Source organism: Vulpes vulpes, chromosome 13 (assembly GCF_048418805.1).
Source record: "Vulpes vulpes isolate BD-2025 chromosome 13, VulVul3, whole genome shotgun sequence".
Taxonomy (NCBI): Eukaryota; Metazoa; Chordata; class Mammalia; order Carnivora; family Canidae; genus Vulpes; species Vulpes vulpes.
In genome coordinates, this window is record NC_132792.1 from 35,977,623 (window position 1) to 36,000,781 (window position 23,159).

Sequence of the window (23,159 nt, forward strand, 5' to 3'; positions counted from 1 at the left end):
AATAGAAATGAGGATAATAGTTAACCTTGCAGGAGGGTAAGTAAGAGAGGCTTCTGAGATGCTAATATAATTCTGTTTCTTAATCTTTCTGCAGGTTGCCAAAGGGCCAATACATTTATGAAATACCATAATACAGACATTTTTCTATAAAACAGTAATATTTCAATTAAAAAGTTTAGAAATAGAGTGGGCATATTTATTATAGTTTCTCTGTCCTGAAAAAAAAAATGTTAACTCCAAAAATGTATCTAGAAGCCTAAAAGCACTACCACTGTAGAAATTTTAAAAATATCTACAGAAGACCAAGGTTTATTTCTACTAGTGATAACAAAGTTATACTTTATTGCCTTTTAACCAACACTTCATTGCCCATTTTTAAACATCCCCTTACTAAAAAGAGAGGAAAATTAAAATTTGAATTACTCAAGATCTATGTCATTAAATATTATTGTCATTGTGTCTTTCCCACTATAACCTACATATTTCAGTCCTATTCCAAGAGACTAAAAGAATTAAGTTAATCTGATGTAAAGCAATGAAGAAAAAAATTATTGAAATGTTTATATTTTTTGTTTGGAAAGTATGTAATACTGATTGAAAAATAAAATATGACCAAAATATTTTGAAAAAAATAAATCCCAAGAAACTGGAGTTTAGCGTTAGCTTGCTCACTGAAGCCAAAATAGATTAACATGAACATTCAAATGTGAGAAAAATAAATTTTTTTCAATGTTACTTAAGCCACATATTTTTTTAAATTAGCAAACCTGTTAAAATGTTAGTTTGAAATTTCATATATATAATTAGTATCAATTTAGACATTTTTAAACAAGTATTAAATACTTTATTATTTTACATAAAATATAGATTTCCATTGCCAACTCAAATATACCAACTAAAAGGGTTTTCAATGTGGTATATGCTTCAAAAGCTACGATCTACAGTAAATATGTTCTTCTCATTATTGAAAAAATACAGATATAGATATAAATAGCATCATACATGTGCTTTAAGAAACTGGAATGTGATTTTTAAAAATCCAAATGAAACAGCTTGTATGATTTGAGGAAGGGATATACCATACTGGAACAGAGCTGACATTTAGTGACACAACTAGGGTGCCTTACTAAAATAATCTTCGCTCACTACATGAATTAAATAAAATTCTCAGTTCTCATATGATTTTGTTTGAATAAGCCCTTTATGATGAATTTTATCTGGTATCTTATTCATTTCATTTAACTAAGATACATCTCAATTTAGTAAGTCTTATATGTATTACTTTCAATTTAGAGTTGCTAAGAACAAACTATAGTTTACAGTCTATTAAGGAAAATAATGTAAAGAAACTATTAAAAAACAATATACTCACATAAAGCATAGAAAAATATCACTCAAATAATACAGAAGTGGTCTTAAATACAAAAAAGCAAGTCACATCCGAATACAAGCTTTGTGTGATCTCATGTTTTTAGTATTTAAAGGGAATATTTACTTTCATATGTTAGCAGACTTTTTTTTTTTAAGATTTTATTCATTTATTCATGAGACAGAGAGAGAGGCAGAGACACAGGCAGAGGGAGAACCAGGCTCCATGCAGGGAGCCTGATGTGGAACTCGATCCCGAGGCCTCCAGGATCATGCCCTGGGGTGAAGGCGGCGCTGAATCACTCAGGCTGCCCATGCAGTTAAATCGCACTTGGCAATATGTAGAGTAAGCCCTATACATCATTAAACTAAGCCTTGACTATTTAAATATTCAATTTTTTTCATATAAAAGCTATAATTCATTTTGAAAATTTTGGCTTCTTATTTTTTAAAAAAGCTAGGTATTTTCTATAGTAAATTGCACTGTTTTTCTAAAAATCTCAATGTTATGAATGATAAATAAATCAGCACATAACTGAGATAACAGTGCTCACACACATTCATTAAAGTTGATACTGATATACCACTGGGACATATCCCATGGTATTTCTTAACAGATCAGAATATAAAACTTGGCTCAAATGCAACATGCTGTGTATATACAAATAAAAAGTTAAAAAGTGAATTTCTATAAAACATAATAAATGACATGTGTGGAATATGGATGACTAAGGACAAAATCAAACTTACCAAGAGAAATTAACAATGATTTTTTAATAATGGTTTCATTTTATACAAGAACTGATTTCAAGACTTACTTAACTACAACTTTTATATTTTTTTAATTTTCTGGATCAAAAGACAAAGTTTTTGAAGATGTGAGCATTTAATTTACAAATTTCATTTTAAGAGTTATATACTGTTATAGAAATATATTTTTAACAAATGAAGTACTTTAAAGAATATTTTCTAGAACTTCTGTTGCTTTTCATAAATAACTAACAGAAAATACATCCTGTAAAAATAAGCTTATTAAATCAGGTTGGGAAAGCAAACACATATTCTAAATAGTAAAAATGACCTAATTTTAAAATGTAGAAATATCTCACTAGAATATAATTTCATGTGTTTAAACTTTATTTCACATCTTCAGTTTTGTCTTTAACATTAAAAAATGCTTTCAACTACAAAGAAAAAAACAATGAAAAGTTATGACTGGTAAACTATTGGCTTTCTTTCTATAAGCCTCTCTCAATCTAAGGAAATAGGATCTCTAAATAATGTAACCCAAAGCCAAATGAAAATAAGGAGGCTAAAATCAGTTTCTTCCAAAATGCAGCAACTACAGACATTATCAAATACTCTAAATCTATGTCATGGGTATGCTTTTCTTAGTGGCTAGGAATACACATGAAATTGTTATTTGGGTGATAAATACTTAGGCCTTGATATTAATTTGCAACTTTTTAAAATCTTTGCATCCTGTCTCTCAAAAAGGAAAAAAATAAGATATTTGCCTTTGCAGTTCCTAGTATAGTATGAAGCAGCACCAATTTACTGTAGTTCCAACATGGATTAATAGTTAATACCCAACAACACTTAACACTACCACAAAAGATACTAGGACCTAGTATACATCAAGCATTAAAGAAAGGTTAGTGTCTCAGTAAAAGTCAGTACATCTTCAGATATTCTTCTAAGGTTCTGTATAAAAGTGACACACGTGCATAAGACAGACACAATTGAGATTTTTCCCCTTCATGATAAATGAAAATTACCATAAACCACATTTTAACAAAATCCTTACCAGCATGTGGGTAGTTTCAGAAGTTTACCATAAAGAGCAGTGCTGAAAGAGGGAATAATCGGTACAGGTAAGCAGTAAAATCCCCTACAATCCAAAGATGTTAATCCTGCCTGGAAACCAAATATCTGAAACAAAAAGAAAAGATCCAAATGTTCACAAAGTTTTAATAAGCACAGGATGAAATACGTCAGTTTCAATTTGCTCTACAACAGCTGCACACTAAATATGTTCCAATGTCTTTTTCCACTTCCCAAACATTGTTTTCTTTTATTCAACTTAACATTAAGCCCAAATTAAAAGATTTAAATATATAGTAATTCTTTCACATCCCTGAAAAATCATTGCTTCTTACTAACTTTAAGTTTCACATTATGTGTTTTATTGTCTGCTAATATGCACACACTTGCTATTAATATAAACCGCCTGAATTGTACACATTGTAAAAATTAACTTTAATAAATTACCATTAATATAATGTTATGGCTAAAAGAGCATTAATTACAACAAAAACAATCATAAAAATGTGTTTTGCCTTCAACTTACACTATGCACACACAAAAAGAATATCCAAACGTGTCCTAAAATATTACATCTTTCCCTTTCTTCTGTGAAAATTGTAGGGCTGAGGTTTTTCATCCCCAGAAACGTGGTACATGACATAAATTACTCTTCATATGTTTGTACTTAAAACGAGCAGATCACACTAAAGAAATTTTATAAGCATTCCCTGAAATTCCAGAAGAGTATATTTGCTTTAATAGGAAGAATCAATATAACATCAAACTTTATATAAAACACTAAACTTATTATTTCTGCTCCAATAATTTCCAATAAGGCAAAAGATAAACATCTCAAACAGGAAACAGTAAAACACAGGGATGCAAAATAGAGTTACTGTTTTCCAACAACATACAGAAGTAGATTAAGCCTAATACTTACTTTTATTATTTTTTATTCCTTTGGTTCATAAAGCACTGACTTCCTATCTCTACGATTTATATTAACTGATAAGTTCTACAGTGAAAGATGTTTAAGATTTTTCAGTAACTAATTTCCAAAACAAATACTTTCATTTAATGAACTTATAAACTAACGACTCATTTCTTTAAAAAGTATTAAACCGTTCCAAATGGTATCAAAAACGTATTATGTCCCTATCAAACTGACAATGTCAAAGAATTTGCTCTAAAGTCAGTTCCAAGTGAACAAAATAATTATTTTGGAAATGAGATATTAGTTAGAATTACATATTTTTAAAGAAAACTGCATTTCAAAGGGCCTACCTACCGAATTACTATCAAAGAAAATGAAAAATGAAAATGATACACCTACTATCCAATAAGTACTGTTTCAACCTGGTGGTAAGAAATTATAGAATTGAGATGGAAAAAAATGATTCTAGTACTTAAATGATCAATCTTAAAAATTAAGTTATTCACATACATTCTCTTTGAAGACTTTTTCTGAGCAACACTGTATACCAAGGATTTCCAGACACTGTGCAATTTCAGAATTTCCTATTTCCTCTAAAAGGTCCATTGAAAGGATTCCAACACTTACAATTAATATCACTTAATATAAAACATTTTTAAAACAATGCCCAACCTCCAAATATTTCTAGAGTATGAATAAGGATAATATTTTATCCTATTAGATTATCTGTGTTCAACTAAAAATTCTCTCAAGCCACTTTCTAATACTCTATGAAGTGCCCCAACAGTATAATCACAGACACTATTATTCAGTGCACTCAGATGGAAACTGGGTGTAGAGGAGATCCCTGCTGGATGTTTGCAGAACTGCAAAGAACTCTGGGGAAACTTTATTCTATGATTTTTAAACTTACTAAATTTACACGCTGTCCAGAGATGCTTCTATGGGAACACTCAGACAAATATAAATTATAATGATAGTGTGTCTATCTACCACATCAAAAATAATTATTTCAAAATAACCAATTCCAACTCTCCTTTAAATTACAGTAATGAGATACATAGATTTAAAATACTTATATAACCTACTAATTTATCAACAGCCCTTGACCAAGATTACAAATACTTTATCTAGAAAAAGGAAAACCAATACAGTATGAGTTGAGGTTGCTTTCACCAAGGATATTACATATATTCAGAAACAGAATCTATATATAAAATATATAAAAAACTGGCATAACTCTACACCCAAAAAATTAAAAACCCAATTTAAAAATGGGAAGACGACATGAATACATATTTTTCCAAAAATAAAACATACAGATGACCGACACATGAAAAGATGCTCAACATCGCTCCTCATCAGGGAAATACAAATCAAAACTACAATGAGGTATCACCTCACACCTATCAGAATGGCTAAAATCAAGAACACAAGAAACAACAGGTGCTGGCAAGGATGCAGAAAAAGTGGAGCCCTTGTGCACTGTTGGTGCAAATGGAACCTGGTGTAGCCACTGTGGAAAACAGTATAGAGGTTCCTCAAAAAGTTAAAAATAGAACTACCCTAAAATCCAGCAATTGCACTACTAGATATTTACCCCAAAAGTACAAAAATGCTAATTCAAAGGGATATATGCACCCTGATGTTTATACAGCAGCATTTCCTACAATGCCAAATTATGGAACATCCAATCCACTGATGAATGGATAAAGATGTGGTTGTGTACACACACACACACACACACACACACACACACACACACACAGGAATATTACCCAGCCATTAAAAATGAACTCTTGCCATCTGCAACAACATGGATCGACCTAGAGGGTATTTGCTAAGCAAAACAAGTTGGTCAGAGAAAGACAAATACCATATGATTTCATTCCTCTGTGGAAGAAATAAATGAGTAAAGGGAAAAAGAGAGGCAAACCAAGAAAAAGACTCTGAACTATAAAGAACACACTGATGGTTATCAGAGGAGAGATGGATGGGGGAATAGGTGATGATTAAGAAGTGCACCCGCTGTGATGAGTACTGGGTACTGAATCACTATAGTGTACACCTGAAACTATTATTACACTGTATGGGAACTAACTGAAAAAAAAAAGTTTTTTTAATTTAAAAAAATTAAAATATACTACAGCTTCTGTGCAAAAGTATATGCTGTGTCTGAAAAAATAAACATAAAATTACATTATTCAACATTCCATTTCAAGCTATATATAGAAAATAAATCAGTGAAGTTAATAGGTATTCACACACCACGTTTATACCATACATATTAGCTGAAATGTGGAAACAACTCAAGTGTTCATCAGTGAAAGAATGGATTAATAAAATGTTGGGATGCCTGGGTGGCTCAGTTGTTGAGCAACTCCTTCGGCTCAGGACATAATCCTGGTGTCCCGGGATGGAGCTCGGCATTGGGCTCCCTGCAAGGAGCTTGCTTCTCCTTCTGTCTGTGTCTCTGCCTCTCTCTGTGTGTCTCTCATGAATAAATAAAACTTTTTAAAATGTGGTATATACATATGACATAGTATTATTCAGACTCAAACTATAAGCCAGCTTTAAAATATGCTATGACATGGATAAATCTCAGAAACAGTATCTTAATGAGATACAACAGCTCAATGGACATATACTATGTGATTCCACAAATCTGAGGTACTTAAAGTAGTCAAATTCACGGAGACAGAGTGAAGAATGTATCCAGGAACAGAGGAAAGAGGATTTGGAATTATTGTTTAACAATTTCAGTTTGGGTTGATGAGAAGATTCTGGAGTTGGATATTAATGACAGTCCCACAATTATGAGTGTAGTTACTCTCCCTAAAGTGTACACCGAAAAATTATTTTTCGGGACTGAAAAATGCCAAGTTTATTTTATAAAAATAAAGTAAAAACAATTTTTTAAAAAGTAATCTATAGACAGTAATACATCAGAATATGCAAAAACTAAAGAAAGAATAATTATAATGAGAATTCTGCAGAATAATGAACATTTTGGGAAAGAAAAGACTTCAGGACAAAAAGAATCAGATCTAGGGTATTAAAAATTAGAAGCTTCAGAGCTAAAACTGCTTAGAGAAAATAAATCATTTCATTTCATACGGGAAAAATGAAGTCCAAAAAGGATAAAGGACTTCTTCAAATTTCATATTGCTAAAATAGCAATATGATGCTTCATTTCACTTAGCTCATCTATTAGCTCACAATTTCACTCTGCCTTGCTTCCTCCCACCATTTTCTTCTTCCCCTCTCCAAAAAAGCATGCTTGATTCTCCACTTATTCTTAAAGAAAAAGCAAATTTTCTCACCACCATCTCACTTCTAACCATCAGCAAAACTCCATTTCTCACCTTTAATCAGCAAGTATCTTGAAAGAAGCCTGGAGAATGCTACATTTTTTTTTCACTGCCTACTCATTCTTTAACTTTCTAAATCTAGTTTCGATTCATGTATCCACAGAAACAAAAAGAAACTAGAGAGTGAAACTGATAATATGTACCTTTCTTATGGAGAGAAATCAAATATTTTCTCTGGACTTTTTCCACAAACAATTGAGAAAATAATTTTTTATTGTTGCCCAGAATTTTAAAAATATGAATATTGTCATTCTGTCACCTACACTTTTAAAGAAATAAAATCCTTCAGAATACCTCAGGAATGCTTACAATTCAACAATAGAAAGACACATAATTCAAAAATGGGCAAAAGATCTGAATAGATATATCTCCAAAGATACATACAAATGGCAAATAAGCACATGAAAAAAAGATTCAATATCATTAGTCATTATGGAAATATGTATCAAAATCAGAACAAGATATCCCTTTACAACCACTGAGATGACTAAAATCAAAAAGACAGACAATAACAAATATTAGTGAAGATGTGAAGAAATAAAAAATTCAATGGTGGTAGAACAGGAAACAAATTTAATAATCCCTTTGGGGGAAAAGTTTGGTAATTCCTAAAAATGTTAAATATAGAGTTAGGGGGATCCCTGGGTGGCTCAGGGGTTTAGCGCCTGCCTTCGGCCCAGGGCGCGATCCTGGAGACCCAGGATCGAATCCCACATCGGGCTCCCGGTGCATGGAGCCTGCTTCTCCCTCTGCCTGTGTCTCTGCCTCTCTCTCTCTCTCTGTCTCTGTGTGTGACTATCATAAATAAATAAATAAATTTTTTTAAATTTTAAAAAAAAAATCTTAAAAATAAATAAATATAGAGAGTTACCATTTGACCAGACAACTCCACACCTAGGTATACACCCAAAGGAAATGAAAACCTGTGATCACACAAAAATCTATACATGAAAGTTCATAGCTACATTATTAACAGCCAAAAATGCCCATTTTTAAAAAAAGATTTATGTATTTAAGAGAGCGAGAGCAAGCACACATGCATGCTAGCAGGGGGGAGAGGAAGAGGGAGAGACAGAAACCCAAGCAGACTCCCTGCTGAGCACAGAGACCAGGGTGGGGCTTGATCCTACGACCCTGAGACTATCATCTGATCCCAAACCAAGAGTCAGAAGCTCAACCGAGCCATCCAGGTGCCCCAAAAATGCCCATTTTGAAACACAAATGCCCATCAACAGATAAATGGATAAACAAAATACAGTTTATTCATATAATAGATTATTTAGCCATAAAAAGGAATAAAATCCTGATACATGCTACAATTTGAATGAACCTTAAAAACATTAGGCAAAGTGAAAGAAGCCAGTCACAAAAGATCTTATGTTATATGATTTCATTTGTATGAAGTGCTCAGAATAAGGAAATACATAGAAACAGAAAATAGGTTGGTAGTTACAAGGGGTAGGAGGTGGGGAGTCAATGGGGAATGAATGCTAATAGGCAGACGATTTCTTTTAGGGATTCATGAAAATGTTCTGAAATTTGATGTGGTGACATGTGCATTAATTCTGAAAACCCTAAAAATCCCAATTTCTATTCTTTTAAAAAGGTGAATTTATGTCACATAAATCGTATCAATAGTCATTATTTTAAAAATTTAAAAACCTTAAAGCATACCTAATGTCTACTTTAAAACCATGACACTCCTGGGCAGCCCGGGTGGCTCAGTGGTTTAGCACCACCTTCAGCCCAGAGCGTGATGCTGGAGGCCCGGGAATGAGCCCAGGATCGAATCCCACATCGGGCTCCCGGTGCATGGAGCCTGCTTCTCCCTCTGCCTGTGTCTCTGCCTCTCTCTCTCTGCATCTCCTTGTGTCTCTCATGAATAAATAAATAAAATCTTAAAAAAAAAAAAAACATGACACTCCTACTAGTCCTACAGGCACCCCACACCACCCTTAAACCACTTACACCTATTTTCAAGAATTTGGGATATATAGTACGCATTCTTATACCTTCACAGACCCTTTCAAATGTGTGAACAATCTTCAGCATTATTTTGATTTTTTTATTTACATAAATATCACATATACATATATATATATACACATCATATACATACACACACACACACACACACACACACACCATTGTGCATCTTGGTATTCCTACCAAAAATTACATTTTAGAAAGTTATCCATGTGAGCATATAGAGATCTCCAGTTGTGTATACCTCCATATGCAAAAATTTCTCTGGGGCAGGGGTCAGCAAACCACAAGTCAAATTTCACCCAATGCCTGATTTGTATTGTCTACAGTTAAGAATAACTTTTACATATAAACATTACATATAAACATTTATAATCCATTTGGTGATAGGGAATACTAAGTAGGAACTCCAATGAAGTAAAATGTGATCCCAAGAAAAATAATTCCATTCTTCTCATTAGTCAAACTGTATTACAAAAAAAGAGCAGTCTATTACATTTTTAATTTCATCAACTTAAAAATCTGTGGAAATGTATTCTCTTATTCCTATGACTGTATCACTCTTTCATCAAGGGAGTAGATTTCCTCCATCCTCTTAAAAATGGGCTTTGCAAAAAAAAAAAAAAAAAAAAAATGGGCTTTGCTTGGACTTCTACTAAGAAAACATGTTCTGGGTAGCCCGGGTGGCTAAGCAGTTTAGCGGCGCTTTTGATCCAAGGCATGATCCTGGGGACCTGGAATCGGGTCCCGCGTCAGGCTCCTTGCGTGGAGCCTGCTTCTCCCTTTGCCTGTGTCTCTGCCTCTCGCTCTCTCTCTCTCTGTCTCTCATGAGCAAATAAATAAAATCTTTAAAAAAAAAAAAAAAAAAGGAAAACATGTTCTACTTTACATGGTTTGAAAACAAATTTTACCATCTTAAACTAGAGGTGATCTAAATCTGTTATATTTACATTGGTTTCCTTTTAGTCTACAAATATGCAAGTATTTATTAACTTTAAAACATGGAACGATGAAGTGTGAACCAATAAAATCAGGAGCCCTCTTTTGGAGTCCTCTACATGAAATTTAGTGCATTTTTAATTCTTATTCTTGAATATAAGTTTGTGTAGTTTTCTTTAGTCCAAAGAGATTCTGGTTAGATAAACACTATTCCTACTTAGACTATACATCTGTGTTTGCTTTGCAGAAACACTTAGTACTCAACATCTGAGTTTATCTTTATGTACCTACAATGGGATGCTTTGTTGCTGTTTTTTGAGAGAGTGAGACATGTGCATGCATAAGTGGAGGGGACAAGGAGTGGGGCAGGGAGGGCCAGAGATAAAGAGAGAGGAAGAGAGAGTCTTTCTCCAAGTGCTATGCATGAAACCCAATGCAGGGCTGGATCTCACAACCCCAAGACCATGACCTCAGCTGAAACTGAGAGTCCAATATTTAACCAAGTGAGACATATTATTTACCAAAAAAAAATGGAAGAGCTAAGTAAAGCCTCCAATAATTAACTTTATATAACTTGATTTAAAACATTAAAAGTTCTCTCTTTGTATCAAGAAATTAACATGAATTCAGTGAGAGGAAAGTAACCAAAAAACAAATGTGTTAAACCTTCTTTATGAGGCATTATCTCAAATAAATGTTTCCCTCAAAGATATCATAAGTCTTTTAAAACACCCTTATAAATTAAGTGCTCCTTCAAACTACTTAAAATTATTATCAACAACACACAAAATCTTCAAAAACCAAGGCACCTGTGTGGTTCAGTCAACTGAGCAACCAGCTTTTGATTTCAGCTCAGGTTTTGAGCTCATGGGTCATGAGACTGAGCCTGCATTGGGCACCATGCTCAGTGGGGAGTCAGTTTGAAGATTCTTTCCTCTCCACCCCTTCTACCCACCTCTAAAATAAATAAATAAATCCTTTAAAAAAATCTTCAAAAATCTTAATTAACATTATCTTATAAAACATTAAGCTAGTAACGTCAAGTAACTGAATAACTTTCAGATAGGTATACTTTTATCTAATTATGTTCAATAATGAATATATATATTACATATCATTTAAATCTCATCTTATGGGGGTACTACTAATCCTATGAAGTTACAAGTCCAAGAAAAAAGATATTTAATTCTCCCAAAACCAAACAGATACTCATAAACAAGAAAATTCACTTTTCCTACCTTAAGATAGCAGTGTGCATAGCAATAATGAAGCAGATTATCAGAAGGCTGAGTAAGGCTGCTGACCACATGTACCAATTGTTCAGCATACATTGGCACGGAATGTTCCAGATTAATTTTATCCACCAATATCTGAATGGATGGCAAAGGACGCAGAGACTGGAAGTTTGTAGTATTCAGGAAGTTACTTGAGTTCTAGAAAATAATAGAGTTTCCTTTATATTTCAGGAAAACAGTGATTGACATGCAATGCCCCCTATACAAGCCTTAGACTGGCACATTTTGCAATGTCATCAAATCAATCTAGAAATGACTTTCTAAGGGACTCTCTTACCGTAACCAAATACCTTCTATATATTTTAAGTATGTCCTACATTTCAAAATTATTACTGCCCATTTAGCTAAACTTTTTATTTTTCAATCAACTGGAATTGTTCACTGTGTACTCCTCAGTACTTTTTTTATATTATTTTACTTATTTATTTGACAGAGAGAGAGAGTACAAGCAGGGGGAGCAAGAGAAACAGGCACCCCACTGAGTAGGGAGCCCACCATGAGGCTCAATCCCAGGAAGCTGGGATCATGACTGAATCCAAAGGCAGACACTTAACTGACTGAACCACCCAGGCAACCCTCCTCAGTACGTTTAATGGTATTTTTTTAACCTCAATCATTTCCAATTATTGACCTAGCTATCCCAGAGCCAGCCACCATTTGTCTTCCTGCCCTTTATTCACATTTAGATGACAAAGGGACTAAGAAGACTACTCCAAAGTCTCACACAAGCAGCAAAATTTGCAAGGAGGAAAAACTTTTGATCCATATCATATCTATTAATAACATACACATTAAAAGCTCATAAAATCCTAAGAATCTCAGGTTGGGCTTGGTGCATTCAGTGTTATAGAACCTTTCTAAGGTTCCAAATAAATTCAAGTAGGTTTCAAGATGTCCAGACTATGAACCCTGATTATCAAGCAACCCCCTCTAAACCTCGAACTAACTTATTACCTTAAAATGCCATATATACTATCATTCTCAATGAGAAACAGCATGTCCATAGACATATGTGAAAATCCATGGAAGACGATTTCACTGTTTGTCCTTCATTCTCATAATAACTGGGGAGTAGTAGTAGCATTTCACAGAGATTGGCTAAAGATAGTAAATGCTACATAATACTCTTCCCAGTCCAAAAAGCCAACAGTGCCATTATTGAGAAATATTGCCTAAAATTGACTAAGTTGAACATACTTGCTTGAGTATGCTTTTTAAACTTTTTATTGATAATTTTTAAACTACCACTTATTAAGCAATTACTTACTTTTTTAAACAACTTTATTTTGGAATATAAAGGTATCACATATGGTAAAGCACACAAATCCTAAGTGGAGAGCTCAACAAAATTTTACATCTGTAACCACCATGCATTTCAAGCACTCTACAATATAATCCCTTCTCAAGGTAATTTATCAGATCACTGCCAGAGGTAGCCAATATTCTAACTGCAATCACCAAAGACTAGTTTTGCTTATTCTTTAACTTTATGGAATCATACAGACACAAACTCATGACTGTCTGCTTTCATTCAACATGCCATCTGTAAGAATTATCTATGTTGTTCCATTCATGGGGTTAACACTTATTATTACAAAACAGCTATTTCTAATAACATTTCTTGCCTTAAACTCACATCTTCTGGTATTAAAATAGCCAACACTGTATTTCTTGTGATTTGCATTTGAATGACATATCTTTTTCCATCCTTTTATTTCTTTTTTTTTTTTAATTTTTTTAAAAATTTATTTGTGATAGTCACACAGAGAGAGAGAGAGACAGAGACACAGGCAGAAGGAGAAGCAGGCTCCATGCACCGGGAGCCCGACGTGGGACTCAATCCCGGGTCTCCAGGATCGCACCTCGGACCAAAGGCAGGTGCCAAACCACTGTGCCACCCAGGGACCCTCTTTTTTTTTTAATATTTATTTATTCTTGAGAGACAGAGACAGAGAGAGAGAGGCAGAGACATAGGCAGTGGGAGAAGCAGGCTCCATCCAGGGAGCCTGATGTGGGACTCGATCCCGGGATTCCAGGATCACGCCCTGGGCCAAAGGCAGGCGCTAAACCACTGAGCCACCCAGGTGCCCCCATCCTTTTATTTCTAACTTGTATTACAGTTTTCAGTTCCAGAATGTAATTTGGTACTTCTTTATATAGACTGAAGTCTCTTCTAAAACCATCCACCTTTTTGTCTCTTTCTTGAACTCATTACTCATACTTGCTTCGAAGTTAATGTCTAATACTGACATACTTTTTCTCTGCCGAAATTTTCCCCAGATTATCTCTTTACTGAGCAACATAACAATTTTAAGTGGGTAACAGAGAGCAAATACACAAAATTAAACTATTCTATTACAGTCAACTCCCTGTCATAGCTCTTTTTAAAGTGAGAATAGTTTTTACTTCTATAATCATCAGTATGTAGATATCAAAAGAAATATAACCAAAAAAATCTAAAGATAACAAATAATACCTTCTTATGTATATGGTAAACTTAGAAAGCAATACATTATATATGGCTTAAATCAAGTATTAAGCATCTAATAAATCCTCATTAACAATAAGCTAGTAATTACTGTGTTTCTAATATTTGCAAAATGGTTTATGAGCATTTTCTCATCTAGTATTAAAAATGATTTTAAGAGGTAGGTAGTACTGTAAGGGAACAGCTCTGTGCCAGCACCCTGACAATCTTAAACAAATCCATATAGACCACAAAAGCAAGATGCAATCAGAGCAGACCTAAGCCTTGGGAGAACATCCTGTGACTCTCTTAGAACATGAAGAGATAGGGAGGGAATCTTGCAAAGAGTTTCTAGAATTCTCACCTTCTATTGACTGCTAGGAGACATTTTCTCATCAGCATCCCTCATTCAAGTAAGACATGGAGTTTCCACTTACTCCTTTCAATGTACAGCTGTAATCTATGTAACTATTTAGATGAAGTGTGGAACTGAATCCTTGACAACAAGGCACCTTACTTAATAGTATGCTGTGTATGTATGCTACATGTCATTTTGGCCCTCTGGTTTCAAAGTTGCCCTGAAAGCTGACACCATTAATGATTTGCTTTTGCTGTCTATATGTAATAAACTATTTGAATCCATCTAGGCTTACTGCTTCTTTACCAGCTGAATCTGTCAGCTCATTTGAAAAATAGTTTTGTTTTTCAGAAACAAGTTTAGAGATACAAAGCAATGTGTCATAGTTTGTATATAGACTGACTTCTAGGTCCATGCTCTCATCAATATTTCTTTATACTCAGGGATCCCTGGGTGGCTTGGCGGTTTGGGGCCTGCCTTCAGCCCAGAGAGTGATCCTGGAGTCCCGGGATCGAGTCCCGCGTCTGGCTCCTGGCATGGAGCCTGCTTCTCCCTCCTCCTGTGTCTTTGCCTCTCTCTCTCTCTCTCTCTCTCTCTATGTCTATCATAGATAAATGAATAAATCTTTAAAAAAAAATTTCTTTATACAGCCTTAGATTGAAGTTATATATATAATGTATATATGTACACACACACACCTTTCTAAGAATTAACAATCACAGTTACATTGCTTTAACACACCACAGATAACTATATAAGCACATATTCTTTGACTCAATCACTTTCCTCTTACAAGATCATAGGACTTGCAAATATGCACATATGAGGAAAAAAAAGTAGTGAACTGCAAAAGATACCTTTTCTCCCATAATGACAGGTAACAAATGATCCAACAAGTTGAATTCAGCCATGACAATAGTACAGGTACATTTTAGAAGAGTAATACTTGTATGTCGAGTAGGAATATATTCCTCCAAAGATGCCACTTCCTCAGGATTCAGTACTGTTTCATTTTCATCCTTAATATCTAAGATGAAATAATGAAAATGTAATAAAAAATTATTTTTGAATAACTGAGTTGGTTCCCAAATTTCAAGGTCAAATTATACTTTTCTTTTGAACAATAAGACAATTATAAAATGTGTTACCCTTAACAAATATAAGTTATACTACTATAGAATATAAATTTTTTTATTTATTTATGATAGTCACAGAGAGAGAGAGAGAGGCAGAAACATAGGCAGAGGGAGAAGCAGGCTCCATGCCCCGGGAGCCCGACGTGGGATTCGATCCCGGGTCTCCAGGATCGCGCCCTGGGCCAAAGGCAGGCACCAAACCGCTGCGCCACCCAGGGATCCCTAGAATGTAAATATATGTCTTTGCTGTATAAAAATTTACATATTTTAAAATATGTCTTAAATATTTCAAAGAAATTCTTCATCTCTTTTGTTAAAAATATAGCTTCTGCTCATAAAGACACCATGAAGATGATGCAAAAGCAAGCTAGAAACTGGCAGAAAGTATTTGCCTTAGATACAGATGGATATAGATATCTATACAAAGGACTCACCATGTTAAAAAAAATTAATATAAAACCTTTTAAAAATCAAAATAAACAACAGAATAGGAAAATGGGCAACAAAGCCTTATTAAATAAGCAAAAGATAATATTTCCAAATGGCCAAAAATTCTATGGAAAACTAGATAACATCATTAAGCATCAAGTAAATGCAAATAAAGTCACATGACAACATTACAGACCCACTAAAATGGCTAAAATGAAAAAGGCTAATACTAAGTGTTGGTAAGCATGCAAGCCAAACATCAGCAAACCTTTTACATAAAGACTATTTAAAAAATATTTTAGCCTTTGCCATCTAGTCTGTCACAACCACTGTAGCACAAAAAAGGCCACAGACAATACCTAATTGTATGAGCATGATTGTGTCCCAATAAAACTCTACCTGTGGAAACTGAAAATTGAATTTCATATGGTTCTCACAGGTCATAAAATATGATTCTTTTATTTTTTTCTAACTATTTAAAACACAAAACCCATTATAAGCTCATGTCCTGCACGAAAGAAGAAATCATAGTTTGCCAGCCCCAGCAATTAAAACTCTCCACACTAAAAACAAAACAAAACAAAACAAAAAAACTCTCCAAACTACTAATAAGAGTGTAAAGTGGTCCAACCACTTGGGAAAACATTTTAGAAATATCTACTAAAAGTAAACATAATGTAATCCTTTTACCTAAGTGATTCTATTCACACATGCCCAACAGAAAGGAGTGCACATTTTACCAAAAGGCATGTAGTAGAATGTTTGTGGCATCACTAACATAGTAACCAAAAACTAGATATTAAATACTCATCAACAGTAAAGTTATGGTATATTCACACAATGAATATAACATTATATAAAAATGAAATAAATCTTATAAACAAGCTAAAGCTAAAGTAAGAGACAGAAGATACATACTGTGTGATTCCACTTACATGAATTATAAACTAAGCAAAAACTTAACCCATGATGTTAGAAGTTAAAGAGACCCTTCTTGGGGTCAAAGGAGTAAAGAGGAGAGCACAGGGGACTTAGCACTGCTAAGGTTCCATTTCTTGAACAGTTAGTTACCTAGATATAGTTAAATTTGCAAAATTCACAGAACTAAATCCCTAGGTTTTATACTTTCCAATATGTATACTACACCTCAATAAACAGCTTTAAAAGAGTGGAGAACTAAAAACTTAAGATTTAATACATATGTACTCATTTACATGCACTTATGTATATATAGAAGCAGCTCTCACTTTGCACAGTTCTGATATACATCAATTTCAGTTATCTTGTTTTAGTTAAAAAAATGCCAATTGAAAAAAAAAAAGCCAGTTGCCAAAAATCAGTTCAAATCTCAGTTACCACAATATAGTAAGTGCATAAAGTACAAACCTTACTGCAAGTTCTTCAATCCACAAATCATAACATAAATAGAAGATATGCATCATCATCAGTGACCAATTACATTACTTCTTTCAAAGTTGGTCAGATTTGGCTACTGGCTACTGGGATCTCATGTGTGTTATTTAACTCCTACATAGACGGCAAAAAATATAGTTGTGCTGACTCCTTGCTTACTAGTGATAAACCCCTGTGACATTTTACAAAAGTGGATAATTGAAACAGAATTGGCAATCAAAGATGAAAGTGCAGCAAAGAAACAAAAACTGAGAACATACAAGGAGTTACAGAAGAAACAGCTGACTGTGGGAATATCAACACTGTACTCTTAATATGCAGCTAGGGGAAGTAGTGAAGACAGACTTATCAACGCCAATGTAGAAAGTAGTTGTGATAATCAAAACGGTGATAACAAAAATGAAGATGTCTATTTTTAACTCTTTGAGGAACCTCCAAACAGTTTTCCACAGTGCCTGTACCAGGGGTAGCGGAAGGGGAGGTGGACAGGGGGATGAGATGACTGGGTGATGGGCAATGAGGGGAGCACTTGATGGGATGAGCACTGGGTGTTATACTACATGTTGGCAAATCAAACTCCAATAAAATTTTAAAAAATACAAAAAAAAAACAAAAACAAAAAAAACGAATGAAGATGTCCCACAAGAAGTGATGCAAACAAAATTCTTCCCATGAAAGGAACCCTCAGAGGTTTTCACAATTTGAAAGTGTATAGGAATCTGATCCCAACTTAGAAATATGACAATTTGCCAAAGCATAGGAAAGGCAGTCACTCTATAAGTTACTGGAAGAGGAGACAAGCATCATTTAAACTACTCTTAAAACTACCATTAAAAAAAAAAGAAAAACTCCCATTAAAACTACTCTTTTAACAACAAAAAAAACTTACTTTTTTACTATTTCTATCTCTATGTACATTCATACCAACAGTAAGAGAGCTCTTAGTGCTTTGACAAAAATATCCAAAAGCGTGAAACAATTTCAATTTGTAACATTATGATCACTTTCCATGATTTCAGCTGGCACATTTTTATGGTTCCTAATTACCATGCAAGGTGAGAATTGTCTGTATATATAAACTAAAGTGAGGGTGTTTTTCTGTATGTTGGTAAATTGAACACCAATAAAAATTAATTTAAAAAAAATATATATATATAAACTAAAGTGAGCTAACAGCAGTCTATATACATATACGTATATTGTATAACATGTAGATTTATACATAAATGTATATAATCACATTCTTGAGATGATAAACTGCTTCAGATAAAAATTCATGTTATATATATGTATGTGCATATGTGGGTGGGGAGCATAATTCCACTGTTGAAGAGACTGCTAATTATAATCTTTCTTTTAGCAATAAAACTCTCTGAACTTAATTCTAGTACTGGGACTCTCAGACACTATGCTTTCCAGTCTCCCTACTACTAGGTATACGGACAGGTTACTAAATTTTGGTCAATGGGATGACAGAGCCATGCTATTAAATGAAACTACATACCTACCATTTTCTCTTGCTCCCACTTTCCTGTTGATTCAAATTAGATACTGTAATGGTGGGCCAACATGAACCATGTAGATGAGGTATATCTCAAAGAATGGTAGAAGAACAAGACACAAGGAATTCTGGGTCTAAGATAATCTCATGGAACAGTTACTCTAATACGCTACAATACCTACCAGCTTGGACTTTTACATGAGAAAAACAAATTAGGTACTGATTTTTGTGTGAGCCTAAGTTTTCATTTCTCTGGGATAAATGCCCAAAAGTATAGTTGCTAGGCTAATATGGTAGTTACATGTTTAGTTTTTAAAGAAATAAACTGTTTTCAGAAGTACATTTTACATTCCTATCAGCAACGATGAGCGATCCAGTTTCTTCCCACTCTCCCCAACATTTGGTACCATCACCATTTTTTATGTTAGCCATTCTATACATACTATTCTAGCACTTTTAAGAGTGTCTGGGATGGAGCCGGCGTTCAAGCAAGGTACAAGAAACGAATGCATAAACCTGTCAAGGACTTAATATATACTAGGCATTGTGTTATATACTATTACATGCACTGATGTTGGAAGTTGGTCCTACTAGGATAACATTTAGGTAACAGTAAATTTGCTATGGCAAAAGTCAAATAAAGTTTGGACAACAGCCTAAGGTTTATTTCATATAACAATTTGAGTCTAAAGGATCCAGAGTTGACATAGTGCTACCAAGCTACAAAAGACCTAGGTTCTTGCTATCTTTTTGCTGTTATCATCAGCATGCAATTTTCATCTCAGGATCAAAGATGGCAGCTCCAGCTCTTGCCATTATAATTTTTTCTAGCCAGAAGGAAGAGGTAAAGAAAAAAAGGAAGATATGCACTTTTACTTTTAGAGTCACAGCCTCAAAATTCACGTAATTAAAGTTCTGCTCCTATCCAGGTAGCCAGAACCTTGAGTCCTATAACTATACTTGGAATGTGTATCTTTATTTTTATCATAAGAATTTCTATCATGAAATCTCTTTTACTATAAAATAAGAAGATAATGGATATTGGGGAAACAATTTAACCATCTCCGTCACAATAATTAAACTCATTACTGAGACAGAAAAATGAAAAATCAGTGATGTTTACTTAAATTTCCTAAGGTTAAAAGTGGGGGTCAGAATTCAAGCCGTAGTCTGACCGCATAGTGGTCCCTTTACATGCTATAATGTCCTAGAGTGCTTTATTGCAAAAAAAATGAATTTGTATTTTTGAAACTGCAATACCTTCATGCATGTAGAAAAAATTAAATGTACAACAAATTCTTTACCAGTAAGTCGTAAGTGTCCTTGAATGCTAAATTTGTATGTTTAGAGTCCATCTCCATCTCCATGCTCTTTAGAATCCACTAAGGTGGGAAAATGATTTCAAGAATATACACTGGAAAAAGTATCAAAAAGGTATGGCAATAAAATGCTGACAAATACTAGCAAATAAAGTACTTACATAAATAATTTCCAAATCTTGACGTCTCCCATAACTTCTACACACAAGTGTATTCTTTAAACAACTAAATACATAAAAAGCAGGCACACGATATAAAAAAAGTGTAATTTGGCAAAATACAACAAATCAGATTATATAATCATTCAAATCAACTAGCAAGGGCAGCCCGGGTGGCTCAGTGGTTTAGTGCCGCCTTCGGCCTGGGGTGTGGTCCTAGAGACCTGGAATGGAGTCCCATGTCGGGCTCCCTACGTGAAGCCTGCTTCTCCCTCTGCGTTGTGTCTCTGACTCTCTCTCTGTCTCTCATGAATAAATAAATAAAATCTTTAAACACACACACACACACACACACACAAACAAATCAACTAGCAAGAGACTCAAAATTAGGCCAAAAACAAACCTGGTTTTAGCCCACTATATGGTTCATATTCATGTTCCAAGGCACAAACAATCATTTTCAAAATTCTATGTACTGCACTGCTATCCAAACGAAAATCAAGAGGACCTATAACAAGGCTTTTGGTAGATTTCTCCTGAACTGTTCCCATATCTTCACTTTTTCCTGGAGAAAAGTCTTGTTGATTTGCAGACCCTACAAGAAACCACATCTTACATTAATATTTTAAACAATGAGATATACCAATCGTAATATTACTCATCTTTTTAGCTTACAGCTTAATGCCTTCAAATCAATTCTCCATTGGCTGAATACACAGAACACTGCCAATCTATATTTTTCTCTACACAGATGAGATGGTATTACTAACAACAACAACAAAAAAATACTAATTCAAATAACAATTACTCCCATAATCTATTTAATGTTACAAGAAGTGCTTTAAAATTGAAATGTTCGTTCTTAGAAAATTATTCTCTAAAATCTCAATGCCTAATATCCAATAATTCTATACACAATACTACAATGTTGACTAGGAATGGTAAGTAGAGGAAGTTACATTTTAACACTTTATCTTATAAAATTTCACTGAAAAAAATGTTCACAGGGTGCTGTAAGAGTTGTCTATAGTGACTGTGGAAGTGGAACAATAGGTTTTACCTGCTTAAAACTTTTTCCAGAATAAAATCATATGGCCATGCTTCATGCTGCAGAACCCAAGTTCTTCAATCCTTTATCTGCCCATATATTAAAGAAGAAACCATGGGCTATCTTCTAAGAAAAATATTGGCTCTATCTGCAAGTATTTCTCCTTATCTAATACATACACTCCATATATCAGAGATTTGTTTTTAATACATAAATCTACTGTTATAAGCGAAAACATATGGTAATTTCTAATTCTTAAGCCATTTGTTTTTTCAAACAAAAATAGGAAAGTAACACTTCCCAGCACTTAGTACCTTTATCTAGGAAGGCCTAATTAAACACAAAGGTTCTGTACCCATACTTCCTAGCTTTTTAAAAAACACATTTCTGTAATTTCAAATAAACGAGTTCAATCTTTAGTCTCAGTACCATGTACAAAAACTGAATATTCAAAAATCAGATAACAGCCACAGACTTAAATGTCACAAATAAAACAAAGTTAATATTATATATAATATGCATAAATAATACTGAGTCACATTAGAAATTAGGTATAAGCAACATGCTATTCACATAAAAAAAAATCACTGCTTTTCATAGCTAAGCCATGTAAATCTGTTGTGGAGCTAACTTGAAAACAACAAAAGAACTCTGGTTGCAAACAATATGCAAAAACAAGGAAAATGCCCTGCTTTGAGACCCATAAGGGCTATTAGGCCTCCTAAATAAATGTCATTTTATAAAAAGATCCTTTTTTCAGACATCAAATTGTCTCTAAAGTAATAGAAGTCTATAAGCTTCGAGATTTGTTGTTGTTTTTGTTGGTCACTGGTTGTTTTATTTTTTTGCAGATAATGCAACTTGATTATAAAGTAGTTATTTTTTTAAGATTTTATTTATTCATGATAGACAGAGAGAGAGAGACAGAGACATAGGCAGAGAGAGAAGCAGGCTCCCTGTGGGGAGCCTGGTGCAGGACTCAATCCCAGGACCCCAGGATCACAGCCTGAGCCAAAGGCAGATGCCCTTCACTAAGCCATTCAGGTGTCCCTATGAGGTAGTTTAAATTTAGATGCCAGTGGTCTGTCTGAAATGTAAATTTAGGACTGGCTTTTAGCTGTATCTTTTCAGCAAGATATTTACCGTATCCACTCTCAATATGTTTCAGTCATCCCAGCTCCCTCAACCTTTGGCTACTCTTAAGAGTCAACACAATATTGGGATCCCTGGGTGGCGCAGCGGTTTAGCACCTGCCTTTGGCCCAGGGCGCGATCCTGGAGACCCGGGATCGAATCCCACGTCGGGCTCCCGGTGCATGGAGCCTGCTTCTCCCTCTGCCTATGTCTCTGCCTCTCTCTCGCTCTCTCTGTGACTATCATAAATAAATAAAAATTAAAAAAAAAAAAAAAAAAAGAGTCAACACAATATCAAGGCAGCCCAATGAAAAGACAAGACTTACCAGTCTCTCTGGGATAGCCAGAAGCAACAGCATCTTTATTGCCCCTAACTTCCCATACTTTTATACTCACTGATAGAAAATTATTCCCCTTCCTATTCTGCAAGCTATCAAAACAACTCCACCAACCATCTGTGCTGTCAGTGTAGGTGAAAACTACATATCCCCAGTTATC

The 23,159-nt window shown here is 34.2% G+C and overlaps 1 protein-coding gene across 27 annotated transcripts in view; it reads right to left on the reverse strand.

Moving 5' to 3' along the window:
- The window catches only part of VPS13B (vacuolar protein sorting 13 homolog B), a 727,825-nt gene that overhangs the window by 624,943 nt on the left and 79,723 nt on the right, over window positions 1-23,159 (reverse strand). For all 27 annotated transcript variants that reach the window (XR_011996562.1, XR_011996561.1, XR_011996560.1 and 24 more), the window contains 4 exons: window positions 20,884-21,075; window positions 15,382-15,551; window positions 11,643-11,837; window positions 3,176-3,300 (listed from right to left, as the gene is read on the reverse strand). Coding sequence is in view for 22 of the 27 variants with exons in the window: in XM_072734208.1 (XP_072590309.1) it covers window positions 3,176-3,300; window positions 11,643-11,837; window positions 15,382-15,551; window positions 20,884-21,075 (682 nt within the window). In the remaining 5 variants the exon portion in view is untranslated. The remainder of the gene's footprint in view (window positions 1-3,175; window positions 3,301-11,642; window positions 11,838-15,381; window positions 15,552-20,883; window positions 21,076-23,159) is intronic.